Source organism: Chinchilla lanigera, unplaced genomic scaffold, assembly GCF_000276665.1.
Source record: "Chinchilla lanigera isolate Chin_1 unplaced genomic scaffold, ChiLan1.0 scaffold00056, whole genome shotgun sequence".
NCBI lineage: Eukaryota > Metazoa > Chordata > Mammalia > Rodentia > Chinchillidae > Chinchilla > Chinchilla lanigera.
In genome coordinates, this window is record NW_004955457.1 from 8,956,245 (window position 1) to 8,970,653 (window position 14,409).

At 40.0% G+C, this 14,409-nt stretch overlaps 1 protein-coding gene and 1 long non-coding RNA gene across 3 annotated transcripts in view; one reads left to right on the forward strand and one right to left on the reverse strand.

Annotated features, from left to right (window-relative positions):
• The window catches only part of Ino80d (INO80 complex subunit D), a 70,235-nt gene that overhangs the window by 42,620 nt on the left and 13,206 nt on the right, over positions 1-14,409 (forward strand). For both annotated transcript variants that reach the window (XM_005397001.2, XM_005397003.2), the window contains exons 7-10: positions 5,317-5,426; positions 7,527-7,660; positions 12,929-13,146; positions 14,189-14,346. In XM_005397001.2, coding sequence (XP_005397058.1) covers positions 5,317-5,426; positions 7,527-7,660; positions 12,929-13,146; positions 14,189-14,346 — 620 coding nt within the window. The remainder of the gene's footprint in view (positions 1-5,316; positions 5,427-7,526; positions 7,661-12,928; positions 13,147-14,188; positions 14,347-14,409) is intronic.
• Positions 10,318-14,409, reverse strand: part of LOC106149920 — a 34,394-nt gene continuing 30,302 nt past the window's right edge. The window contains exon 3 of the long non-coding RNA XR_001236398.1: positions 10,318-11,098. This is a non-coding gene — a long non-coding RNA (uncharacterized LOC106149920). The remainder of the gene's footprint in view (positions 11,099-14,409) is intronic.

The following is a 14,409-nucleotide window of genomic DNA, read 5'->3' on the forward strand; positions in this document are numbered from 1 at the left end:
TTTCATACCCCCCCCCCTTTTTTGGCATTTACTTTCTTGAGACAGGGCCTTGCTGTATAGTTCAGGCTGGTATTAAACTCACTATGTATGCTGGTTTCAAACTCACAGTGATCCTCCTGCCTCAGCCTCTGAAGAGCTGTGTTTATACACCTGTACCACCATACCTGGCTCCCTTGCTGTTTTTGAGAAATATTAGCCAGGTATGGTGGTGCACCCCTGTAATCCCAGCACTTCGGTGGCTGAGGCAGGAGGATCGTTGTGAGTTTGAGACCAGCCTAGGCTACAAAGTGAGCTTAAGGCCAGCCTAAACTGCATAGCAAGTCCCTGTCTCAAAAAGACAAAAAAAAAAACCCTTTCATATGATGATCTCTAAGTGAAAACCTGTCTTGTAGATCTGATATTATATCTCCACATTGATTGATTTTGCTGCATATACATTTAGTAGAGTTTTTAATCTCTTGGATATCTGAGTTGGTTTCATGGAATTCAGTTCTTTTCTGTGTTGGGTATTCATGGTTTCTATCACTCTCCTAAGCTCTTCTATTTTTTTTCAATCTGTATCTACTCTAGATTCACTAACCATGATCTTCATTATGGTCCTCATCGCTTTACTTATCTGTGTAATTGCTGATTTGTTTTTTCTAGAGACTCATCTGCTTTGTTACTTCTGCTGCCACCATTTTAGAAAGCTCAGCTGGGTAGCTTTTGATTTCTTCCACCTCAGTACCCCTTGGATATGCCTTTGGAGAGTTGGGGGTGTTGGGTTTCATCTTGCTTCCTTATTTTCTGTTTGTTTTCTGCATTGATGATTGTAAATTGCTTATGGTAGATAGCTTTATTACTACTACGAAGACCTCTTTAGGAAATGACTACTTTTCAGAGGTATGTTCTAGGCATAGCTGGCTTTTGGGTCTGTACCAACCAAGATCCTTCCTCCTTGGCTTACGAGGGGTAAGAAGTTTCTGCCTGTTTGATCAGGCATCTAGTTGTTTGGTTTTGGAATACAGTTTTGTTTATGACCTTCAGATAATCTGGGAATTGGCATACAAGGAAGAACAGCTGATCACAGCAACTATGTCCACCTGGCTATAAAGTAGTACAATCAATAATAACAGTAGCATCAAGCTCAGCCTAAAAGATGACAGACTGTGATAACTGTTAATTTTCCACCTTTAACCGTAGGTACAAGATTTATAGTTATATAATAGTCTAAAACATCAAAATTATACATAGTAAGTATTCCCTCAACAGAATGGTTTACCCTCAAGGCAGACAATTTAAAGGAATAAGAGGAAAAAATAGAGAAATAAAAGAACAGAAAGAGATTAGAAGCAAGGCTGAAAGACAGAAGATTGCCCAAGCTTCAGGAAACTGATGAAGTTGACAGGAGGGAAAGAAAGAAAGAAAAATGAATACAAGAACAAAACACAAAAGAACCCTAAAAACAGTGTTCGCACTCATGAAAACACAAAGCAAAAGAATGAAGAAAAGAGAGATTTCTCTGTGTTTTCAAGCCGTGGTTATCTTCTGGGGCCTTCAGTTTTGTGCTAGTGTCTAATTCATGGTGTATCTCTGCTGACACTGGTAGACAAAGGAGGCAGACAGCGGCAAGACCCATGCTGGATGATCCCAGCAGGCTACAGTAGGGTGAGGGCTGGGTGGATTGTGGTGCTTTCAGCTCCACAGAAGTTCAAGGTGATTTTGGCCTCTGGTTGTAGGGTTGGGACCTAAGTTTAGCCTACAACAGTCTAGGTGCCCCTTGCTGGCCTGACCACAGCTCCCTGACCATGGACATCTCCCATGATTGTCCCTCACCCAGTCTTGTTGGGATTTCAGCCCTGGGAATCCTGAGGTGAAGCCAACGCAGGGCTGTTCCACGTCCTGGGTTCAGTTGGTCCCTTCTCAAAATGGCATCGGCCAAGCTCCCTCCCTGGCAGATATGGCAGTCTCTTGAACTGATGTCGCTCACCAGCTATTGCAGTGCCTGGCATTCACTGCTCTGTCCCAGAGTTTCTCTGGTGAGTTTCTCTGTGAAGGACTGTGGAGTTGCCACTTGCACTGTGTATCTGTCTTCCTTTGAGTCCAGGAGCCAGAAGCTGGGAGAAAGTGCTGGTTGCCCCTTAGTTTTTCTGTATTTTGGTCTGCCTCTTCAGGGTCACTGTAGGCTTCAGTTTTCCCTTCAGTTTCTTCTTGGGTCCCAGGCATCCACCTCTCTCCTTTCCCTCTGTAAGTTGGTACTTTCCAGTGGCTGTATTCCGAATCCTCAGGAGGCTGATTGGTTGCTGCTTAACTCTGTCATCTTCCCTAAAGTCTCAAATACTGTTCCTTTTCTACTGCTGCAGAACAGTTATGAACTGACAGTATCATAGGTTGGGAGTCCAGCAGGCTTGAGGAGGCTCTGCCCCGAGCTCTACTAGGCCCGTCAAGACACAGCCTACTGGCCTCTGGGGAAAGGATCTGTAAAGACAGCCGAAATTAATGTGTGGTAGAGAGGGCTTCCAACGTCAGCTCTTCCCTGCAAAGTGCTGCTAGAAAGGTCCTGGCCACCAGAGGGCACAAGAACCACAGCCCCGCAGTGGAGGTCCGGTGCCTGTGTCCCAGCTCCTACTACAAGTATTTCTGGATGCCGGCGGCATCACAACAGTTGGGAACTTGGTAGAAACCTCAAACCTCAGACCCGCACTCATGGCCTGCTGAATCAAAATCTAATTGTAATTTTCTATAATGAACATGAAGTACCTGAATAAATTTTCATGCTAAAAAGGAATTTCCGTGAGTGCAGGAATAAGATACATTTTATTCTCAAATCTGTGATGTTAATGAAGAAATGAATGGCATTATATACATGAAGGCCTGTTCTTTGTTGAAACAGTTCACTCAGTTTGATACAGGTTATAAAGTAATGATATTATGTGGTATGGTGGCACATGCTTGTAATCCTAGCACTCAGGAGGCTGATGCAGGAGGATTGCCATGAGTTTGAGGCCAGCCTGGGCTACTTAGTGAATTCAAGGCCAGTCTGAACTGGATAGCAAGATCCTGTCTTCAAAGAGTCTAGTGTATTATAGTCTTGTCACAGAGTCTATACAGTTTTTTGGGGGACAGTTAGGTATTTGTGTGGAAAATGTGTATCATATATATTTTTAAATATATTTTATTTTTTGGTGGGGCTGGGTATTGAACCTAGGGTCTCATGTATGCTAACGAAGTGCTGTACTACAGAGCTATGCCCCAGCTCTTTCTATGATTCTTAATTAGTTTCCAGTGTGAGTGATGTTTAAAAAATGATGTGTTACCAGGCAGCAAATGAAAATGAGTGTATTCCCTTACTCTTTTCAGTTGATTTGATGTCAGTCGGTTATGTTATCCATGATCCACGAAAAGTTTACACGGTGTCACTGATGATCATTGTGTCATTGATAGCTTTTTTATTTTTGTGTATTTGTGATACATGATAATTACATTCCTTTTGGGCAGTTGGCACACAATACATCCTGTGTCACTTTATTACTATATTTTGTATCTTAGGTTGAGAACAATTAGTTGTTAGTTGCATTTATTTGATATTATTTGATATTTTTCATATCAAAGTCCCAGTCTATGCGAGACATATTTTAGAAATTTAAAGTTCAATGTCTACTTTCTAATATGTATTCTTTAAATTGTAGTTTATATAAAAGCTGAATAATGTTAAGATATTCTTTTTTATCTAATGGCTTTCTCCTACTTGATAAGTATAATAAACCAGTAAACTAGTGTAAAGTAAATCTAAGTCTAAATACCTGGCAGCTCCAAGCCTACAGTGACTGGGGTTTGTGTGTTTGTATGTAAATGGGCTTAGTAAAAAAGTTTTAGTAATTTCTTTTGTTGGGGTTATTTGGATGATAAATCTAACACTGTCATAAACATTTTAACCTTAATTTATTCCTGGAGATACTTAATTTCTGACTTTGGATTTATTTTGAGAGAGTCATAAGCTCGAACATAAAGTGATTTTTAAAAAAATGAACCCAATAATTTCTTTCGAAGGCTAGAAAGAAAACAAGGTAATGTGTTATACATTAGGCTTGATAGATAGCTAACTAAATTATTAAAGTGTTCAATGAAAATTATCCCTTATAGTTAAATCTAGATCAGGAGAATTGGACTTAGCTTCCAAAATAGTAAACTTTATTTCAGACTGTCTTTTTTAACTTTACTGATGTGAGTAGTGTAAACACCTTTTGGGGGACAATTTATAAACTAATAGCAATAAATAGTATAATTCTGTAGTGACCCACTTCTCCAGGCTTGTGATCCTGACAAACCTTGCACAACTTTTAATTAAAGTATACTCTATGGTAGTCTTTAATTGTCTTAATTATCTATTTGTGTTTAATGTTTTTATGAAAGTAATGAATATAATAGAAGTATTCCTTCGTTTAGATTCTGTATACATTTATATGCAATTTAGATCCTGTGGCTTGATCTAATTAATATAAATCATTCAATTGAAACCTTTAGATACTAGAAGCAATCTTTTTTTGTTTAAATTAAAATATTTAAATGTTAGTGGAACAAAATGAAGATAGTATGGTACATGGAAATGTACCTGTTATAGAAAGTTAAAAAATGCAGCATGTGTGGCCTGCCGTTTTGATGCACGCTTGTAATCTCAGCCCTCAGTTGGCTGAGGCAGGAGGGTGCTGTCAGTTTGAGGTCAGCCTGGGCTCCTTAGTGAGTTCGAGACTAGTCTGGACTATATAGCAAGACCATGTCAACAAAAAACCAGAGTGAGGGTGGGCACATTTTGCAAGATGAAAGCGCCTCAACTGTTTTTGCATTTCAGTGTCCTTTCACATACAAATCTTTTTGCAAGGTGCACTGTCTAGCAGCATGAGGGAACTGACTGTCCTAATGATGGTAACCACGGTGATTGATAGTCTGTGGCTGTTTACGACACTCTATAGAAGCGGTTTAGCTGTGTTTATCTGTTCATGCTCACAACTCTGCCAAGTAATGGCACCTGACTGACTGCTCTACAGTGTGGGCAAAGCCAAAATTCACAGGCAGATCTGTCTGATTCTGGGCTCATGTGTCATCACTTTTCTAACTCTGTGAAGTAAAAGTCACCAAAATATCACTTCAAAAATAGTAGATAATTTAAAACCAATGTTGATGTGGTTATTTGCTTTGAATGTCAGTAGACTAGGGAAATAACGCGTCGGTTAATTGTAATGCCTGCTCTTCAACTCCCGTTTGCATTGTAATAACTGAGGGTTACAGAGTAGTACAGAATGTTGAAACATTACTAACTTTGTGGTTTTTCTTCTTTAGCATAAGCCAGACCAAGTTGAAGGAGTTAGAGCCCTCAGCTTGCAGTGGAACCATGAAGGGCGAACAGTGCACGAACAAAGCCCTTCCATTCACCAGACATTGTTTTCAGCGTATCCTTTGATTACCATTGAGAGGGTATTAACTCATTTGGCGCTCTGTACATGTGTGTGTGTGTGTGTGTGTGTGTGTGTGTGTGTGTGTGTTTTTCTAGGAATTGAACACAGGGCTTGTCATGCTCTATTGCTAGGGATGGCTGTACTTCATTTCTAAATCAAGGAAGGAAATTACTTTGAAATCATAAAGTTTGAAATTTTCATGTAACTAATTCTCATGACATCCTTTGAATACTTTTTTCCTGCAAGTTGTAGTTGATTGTAATTGATTTATAAACAAAATTGTTTCAAAAATCAAGTTCTAACAAGCAAGGTTTTAATTATTTTATTAATAGAGTTCTGGTTCCACATAGCTTGAAAAAGCAACTATAGCAATTATTGATGGAAAAATCAAAGCATAGTGTTTAAAAATCTAGTTTTTAGTCTTCTAAGGCAGTTATAAGGTTTCACACCACACCTTATGCTACAGGATTAAGTTGGTCTTTGTAGTGAGTACAGTGCTCATGTGAGATAAAGATAACAAGTCAGGCATGGCGGTGCACGCCTGTAATCCCAACACTTGGGAGGCTGAGGTGAGAGGATTGCATGAGTTCAAGGCCAGCCTGGGTTACATAGTAAGCTGAAGGTCAGCCTGAACTGCATAGTGAGACCCTGTCTCAAAAAACCTAAGGGAAAGTAAGCAAGGAAGGAAGCTTGCTCACAAATGTCACTGGCTAGGAAAGAAAGTCCCTTAAGATACCCTTGAGGAAAACTTACCTTAGGAGCTTCAGGCTCATGAAATTTATTACTAACACTTCCATTAAATATTTTTAAAAGTTATATAGCAGCAGTTAGGTACTCTTCTTTGCACTCTTATTTTTGCCCTCTTTCTGTTGTTAGAACTGTATTTTTATAGTCTTTTCAGCAGAAGTGTCTACATAATAAAGGTTTTATAAATAACTATACACCATAAAGGAAAAACACAAAGGTACTTCCTTATTAGATAGAAAATAAGCCTTTTTCATTGGTTGATTGATGAATTAATGTGTTTTGTGATACTGGGAAACCAAACGGGGCCTAGTGCTTGCTAATAAGCACTTCACCATTGAGCTACACCCTGCCCAGAAAGTAAATGTTAGGAAGAAACAGCAGCTAAGAGCATGAATTTTCCAAAGTGTTGATGATGGAAAACTGATATTCCCATTGTAAGTAAAATATTAATTTTAAAATCTTTTTTTTTTTCATAATTCTGAATTTGAGTTTGGTGTTAGAAATGCAAAATGAAAAATTAAACTTTGGACAGATGTGTTTTTAATAACAATATCTTTAAATTTTTATTCTCCTCAATGAGAATCTTAAGCCTAAAATTTTCTTTTTAAAAGTGTATTACATTAGCCAGGTGTGGTGGTGCATGCCTGTGGTCCCAGCACTGGGGAGGCTGAGGCAGGAGGATTGTTGTGAGTTCAAGACCAGCCTGGGCTACAAAGTGAGCTCAAGGCCAGCCTGAACTACATAGCAAGACCCTATCTCAAAAAGACTGACTGACTGACCAAACAAACAAATAAATAAATTTATTTATTTTTAGAAGTGTGTTACAAAATAAAAAAGTTTGTTCCAGTGGAAGTTTTAGGAATTAGTCTGTTAAGAAGTGGTCATGCTTCTCTAAGGAACAGAGATGGTTACCCATCGCCATCAGAGGCTGTCAGGAACCCCCAGCCATACAGGCTGTTCCAGGAGGTTCTCTGACAGCATGCTGACAGGATCACCATTAGCATTTCCTCCTGTCCATAGTTGGCTTGGCACTTTAGCTTTTGTTTTTTGTTTGTTTGTTTTGGTACTGGGAATTCAGAACCTTGTACTTGCCAGGCAGTACTTGTGCTACTGAGCTATATCCCGGGGCCCACTTTTGCAGATAATAAAGTTCACATTTAGCCATGGATATAGCTCAGTGGCATAAGTGCCTGCCTGGCAAGCATGAGGTCCTGAGTTAGTTAGATTCCCGGTACCAGTAAAATTAAATTCACATTTGCAAAACACAAGCAAGGGAGGAAACATTTTATATAGAGTGAAGAATTAAGTAGCTTTTTGGTGTATGTCAACCTTGACCTCAAAACCCAGACATCCTCTTGAACCGCTCTCAGCAGCTCTTCTCCAGCTGTACCGCCAAGTTCGCAGATGGGCAGCAGTGCTCGGTGCCAGTGTTCGACATCACACACCAGACACCACTGTGTGAAGAACATGCCAAGAAAATGGTGAGTCCTGGTCTTGCTTTCCGCCACAGGCTTTCAGACTATCCGTGGCTGTCTCCAGTAAGAAAGGCTTTGTGATGTAGGACAGTGCGCCTTTCCAGTTTCACATTGCAGAATTCTGAATTAAGGATGCTCGTCCGTGAATTCCATTCAGATTTTCCAAAATTGGAAAAACTCCAAAGTCTGAAACACCTCTGGTCCCTTAACATTTCAAATAAAGAATACTCGATCTATATAGTTCCTTAGATATGATTGTTTTACTTACTCTCTTTTCCTGTTCTGCCCTTCTTCTTCCGCACACATCCGTGTCTTTAGAAGGTGTGCCAAGGAGTATGGTGAGTGCTGCACTGACAAGAAAGGCAGCCCCCAAACGGTACGGCGGGTCCTCATCCACATTAGTAACCCTACCTTGTCGCTTCTGGCTTTCCCAAAGTCAAAGTGACCATGAAAGATAAACGTTTTTCAATCAATTCAGGACATCAAGACAGCCATGACAGTGCAACTAAGGCACTCTAGAAAAGGGACCTCCAGCCAGGCATGGTGGTGCACCCCTGTAATCCCAGCACTCGGGAGGCTGAGGCAGGAGGATTGTTGCAAGTTTGAGACCTGCCTGGGCTACATAGTGAGTTCAAGCCCAGACTGAAATACATAGTGAGACCCTGTCTCAAAAAATAAAGAACAGTACAAAAGAAAAATAACCTCCAGAACTTCTTCAGAAAGTGGCAAGAATGAACCAGGCATGGTGGCACACACCTGTAACCCTGTACTGGGGAGGCTGAGTTGGGAGGATCACCAGGAGTTCAAGGCCAGCCTGAACTGCATAGCAAGACAAAACAAACAGAACCAAAAAGAAAGTGGCAAGAATGATGGCATGAATGTGTTTGAAGTAAGAGAGAGCATTGTGGTCATCCTGCTTCGGCCTCCTAGGTAGCTGGGATCACAGGTATTTGTCACTACAGACGGGGTAGACATGGATTTTTATCTAAATCTGAGTCACTCCTAATCTCAGCTGTTACTAGTGGATATGTAAAAGTCAGTATTTTCTGTGCATTTCAGCTGTAAAACAACTTCATCACTTTGTAGTTATTTTCTTTACTCACTTGGTTGTTGTTCTGTACTTAGGACCCAAGAGTTGTGGTTAGTTCTTCAATATGAGCACCTGTTTCACTAGTATCAGTCATATGTTTTCCTCTCTACGCCTTTCTGTATACACAAACATTTTCCCTCAAGTTGCACATCTTCATTCAAATGATGCCAGCCTGAAACCTGTAGTCAAGCCTGAGTATGTGTGTAGGCAGAGCCAACTATAATGACCGTCACCTCACCAACAGCCATAGTAAGACAGTGATTATAAAGAAAGTGTACATCCTGGAATTGATGAAGTATGGTGTCTTGGTGCAGGGGGCTGTATCCCATGCCTCAGACTAGGGAGCTTATAAGAAACAAATGTATTTCTCAGTTGCAGGAGCCAGAAGTCCCAAACAGTGCCCGTGTGGGTGGGCTGTGGAGGGCCTCTCCTCTGTGTTGAACCCTGCCATCCTTGTATTCTCCTGTGGTAGAGATGGAGCCATCTACATCTCTGGGGTCTCCTGAGGCACCAGTCCCGTTCTTAGTGGGTCCATAAAGCTGTGCGCTCATTGTCCTTTCTCTTTACATTATCTCTCTGCTCACATAAACTCCTTGTGTCATGGATTTCCCTGTCGGCATCTTCATCCTTTCTTTGTTCCTGTGTACAGATACAGCTTTTCCGCCGCTCCCAAGGCATCTGCCTACTTCAGACTGTATGTGAGGCCCGCTGAATTCCTTATTTTCTCTTCTGAATTAAGTATCAACTAGTGTTATCCTCACCTAAGTCACCCAACCTAGAAACCCAGAGCCTCGGTGGAGCTCTCAGACGTAAAGGGTTCTGTGCAGGAGGGCCTGGGTTCTACCCCAGAACCACAGAAATGAAACACAGCCAACAGCACTGCATTGCCTGTTCAATAAAGTGTGGAATCTGTAGTGTGGAATCTGTAACAAGATGATCAAAGTTATGCTCCTTCTCGGCCCAAACTTCTTTACAGCTTACTTTGTATTTTATCCCCATGATACCCGAAATAGCAGCACGTGCAGTTCTTTGCTGTTTTTCTCATTTATGCTGTTTCTTCCACCATTTAAAATCTTACTTATCCTTTAATCTCACGGAACTACAGGTAATTTTCCTTTTGTGTACTATATTTATGTATATTTTTATTCGTGTTTTTCCTGTAGGAGAGCAACTTCTTGAAGACCACAAATAAAATTTTTTCACGTGCTATGACACTTAGATGTCTTTGAAATGCAGAATGAGTTGAATCAATGTGAATTAAATGACTGTTTTTTGTTCTTTTAATTATTAAATATACTTTGAGTGGTTTGGGTATTATATAGACTACTATGAGAACAAGATTTTTTTCCTTTTTTTAAAGAGTGTTGTTAGATTTTCCTCTGGTAATCTAATTTTTAAAAATTAAGTTTGTTTTAACTAATACATGAAAATGTTACATCTGGCTCCTGTTCAGGGAACCAAAGATAACACATCCGGGAGATGAACACTGCTGCTGTGCTGCCCAAGCTGTCCCCCAGGATCCTAACTTAGCCCCAATAATAAATTAGAGGGACCAAGTTTAATGAAAGGAAGACACTTTACTCATAAAGAGAAAAAGGAAGGAGGAAAGAAGATAGTTACCCTGATAAGAAAGAATCAGGGCAGGGGATTCCACAGAGATGGAGGACCCATGGGCTTTTGTCCTCAGCTACTTTTATGGGGGGTGGGTTTAGAGGCCGCCCCCTCTCCCCTCAACTTGCCATTACTGAATTGGCTTCCGGGCACCTCTGCCCTCCATCATTTCTTCCAGTGGTCTATGGGCAGCTTCTTTCTGTCTGTTTTCTTGTCCTTGAACTACCTTTTAAGGCCTTATCTTTGCTGTGAGCAGCTAGTTAGGGGGTGTCTTATTAATAGTTAGGTTAGAGTTAGTAAGGAGACATGTGGATATCTGTTATACTCTGTAATGACCCTAGAGTGAATAATGTAGAGTGGATATCTGTTATACTCTGTAATGACCCTAGAGTGAATAATGACTCCAGAGTGAACACACGTGTATACGTGAAGATGTTAGTGCAGAGGTTTGAGTACATCCTGCCTTAGTCACATACACACACGCCTTCCCCTATATTTTATTGGAGTATCATTTGTGTGCCTGGCTTTCTCTCTGTGTTCTGCCTGTCAGCTCTTTTTCTGGTCTCTTGGTGCACGTCCCAAGGCCATCTGGTACCTTTCTTTATCTGTTTTTTTCTTTCTCTAAGCCCATCCTTGACCTATTTCCCAAGGGAATCTCTCTAGTAGTTTGTGTTTAACTCCTAGTCAGGATTTGCTGGAAGACATAAGGAGCCTCTTGTTTTCTTGTCTGCAGATCCCCAACCCTACAAAAACACAAAAATTGTACATACTAATGGGATGACATTTGATCTTTCAGTACATGTATATATTGTATAATGTTTAAGTCAGGTTAAACTTATCTCCTCAAACATTTATCTTTTTTTATGGTAAAAACTTTAAAAATCCTTTTAGTTTTGCTTTTTTTAGTTGTTATTGTTTGTGCTTGTTTATTTGTTTGTTCGTTTGATTTTTGAGACAAGGTCTCACTATGCAGCTCAGGCTGACATTGAACTCACTAAGTGGCCTGAGCTGGCCTGGAATCCTTGGTGATCTCTCCTTCCTCAGCCTCCCCAGTGCTCGGATTGTAGGTGTGTGCTGCCATACCCAGCATAGTTTGTTAAACTACTTATCAGTCTAATTATCGAAATACAGGATAACCAAAAATTGCATAGTTCTGTTGTTTCTAATTTTTATAAGATAACAGGAAATATAAAAACAGCAGTTATAGCAGATTTATTCAATAATTATTCAGGATATGGTACATCTTAAACATTCAAAACACAGTGCAGCATTACAATCTGGACAGCAATATCTAAAATCTTTCCAAATAATGTTTTGCATTATTGTCCTTTGAATAGCACACTTTACACTGTGGTGTTGGCCTTTCCTTCTTTTCTGTGGGTGCATAATTTCAGTGAAGTATCTGCCCACTAACTGTAGTGGTGAAGACATCAATGATGGATATCCTAGTTGGCATTTCACTATCCCGTGTTTATTTGTCAATTATTTGATCTATTAGACCTAGTCTAAATTGTAAATGACTTTTTGAACCCCTTTGTTTCAAACAAATAACAAACGAGTTCCATTTTGTTTGGTCCAACAGGTGTATAAATATTTTACAATAATATTTTTTCCTTTCCTTTCCTTTCTTTTTCTTTTTTTTTTTTTTTTTTTTTTTTTTTCCTTTTTTTTTCCTTTTTTGAGACAGGGTCTTGCTATGTAGCCCAGGCTGGCCTTGAACTTGTAGCCATTCTCCTGCCTCAGCCTCCTGAGTGCTGAGATCAGAGGCATGCGCCACCACACGTTCCCTGTTTCCTTGCTTTTTGATGACAGGATAACTTGTTAGATGTTGATCAACTCTGTCAACACCACCCATCGTATTGCTATCATCACCGACTACGCCTGGAATTTTTTTAAGTTTCATTTCTTTCCAGTTCTATCATTTCTGTATTATGAGGATTGACAACAAGGGGATAACTTTTTTGTCTTTCCATTTCATAGCGTAGACCTTTCCTCTCTGATATGCCAACATTTCTCCCTTTTTCACTTTTTTCTTTTGCAGATCTTTTGGCACTTCCTTTCCTATTCAGTCTCAGTGTCCCAAACATGTCGGTTTTGTGTTATAAAAGAATATCCCTGAGTTTTGGAGAAGTATAAAGATTATATGCCGTGTACTTATAATAAAAGCTTTTATAGATTATAGCACAAAATTCATAGATTACTTTTCACAAATAAAATAAACACAAATTAATAAAAGAAAATAACTAGAATTTATTATTAGATTTCATTAGAGACAAGCATCAAAGGTGAAGACAGTGTTCTAAATAAAGTATGTAAAAAAATAGTCAATACAAAAAGAGATTGTGGGTGTATCTCGTGCACAGAATGGACTGGTTGAAAAGGCACGTGCTGAACGGCATGCAGGGTAGTCAGTAGGTAAACAAACTTAGTGCCTGAGTGATGTTGGGTAGACTGTTCAGTGGTTAAAATGTACAGAATATTATTTTTATCTTTAATCACCTTACTGTACAGTAACAAACGGAGAGTGGAAGTGGATAATCTCGGTTTAAACATCTTTTTTATTCACTCCAAAGGATAATTTCTTGAGAGGAGATAACTCCCGTAAAGTTCAGCACCAGCAGCAGAGGAAACCCAGGAAAAAAACCAAGCCTCCTGCACTTACCAAAAAACACAAGAAAAAGAGACGGCGTGGACCTCGTCGACCCCAGAAGCCTATTCCCCCCGCAGTCCCCCAGGGGAACCTCAGCATGCCCACCAGCGTCTCACTGCCAGTGGAGGCCCCTCCCCTCCGGTCAGTGGTGGCGCAGCTTTGCTTTTTCCCTGCCTTTTCTGATGTTCTCAAAGTGCCTGCTGTCGTCAAGTGGGCATCATAGCTGTGCGGTCCAGCAGCCCAGAGTTATTTGTAGTCTTGTGTATAGATTTTACCGACATCAGGACTCCTGACTACAGCAAAGGGGGAGCAGATGCTGAAATTGAGAGTGTAACAGTATATTCTCAGATTTTTCTGTTTTAAAATGAATTCCATGTGTTCTAACGAACATTTCATAAGACGTGATACGTTATTAATTTTATCAGACTTAACCATTTTGACCAGATAGATGGCTTCTGTTTCATTTAAACATTTTAATTTTGCCTCTTTATTTCATTTTTTAAAGATTATTTTGACCAGGTTTGAAATTCTACTAAAAAGTACTAACATACGCTTTATAAAAATTGCAATTCATTCTCTTAAGTTTTTTCAAAATTATTTATTTATTTATTTGGTTTCTTGAGACAGGATCTGGCTGTGCAGTTCAGGCTGACCTTGAACTCACTAGATAGCCCCAGCTGGCATCAAACTCATAGCACAGTCCTCCTGCCTCAGCCTCCCGAGTGCTGGAATTATATGCCTGGCTTCATTCTCTTAATTTAAAGTGAAACTACCATCTAGTATGGATTGTCTTACCTCAGTTACTGATATAGGTTACAGATTGTGATCAGGTCTGTCTGTCTGTCTTTCTTTCTTTCTTTCTTTTTTAAAGCACTAATAAAATGATGCAAAATTTCAAAACAAAATGGTAGGAAATTAACAACAGTTATTATCGATTGTCTCCCTAGTGTAAGAAACTGAAACTATATAAGATCCAAAAGGCACAATAGGTCTGTCTTTTGTGCAATGTGTCTACTCTCAGATATCCTCATCAAGAAGGGAAGATGTTTTCCGTTACGGTTTTCCATGCTTCAGTTGAGTATAAAAAGCCTAACAGACATTAGGTTCTTTTTGTGTTGAATGAACTTGTCTTGGCGGCACTGTGTGCAGGGTGGGGTCCCGGAGCAACTGCATTGTCTTACAGGAGCCCATCCACCCCAGAGCTGAGTGCTGATGAGTTGCCAGAAGACATTGCCAATGAGATCAGTGACATTCCACACGACTTGGAATTGAACCAGGAGGACTTCTCCGACGTCCTGCCCAGGCTACCTGATGACCTACAGGATTTTGATTTTTTTGAAGGTCTGGTCAATATTTTGATAAAAGAAACTGGTGTGAAGAATGAGTTTATGAGAAGGGAAATCG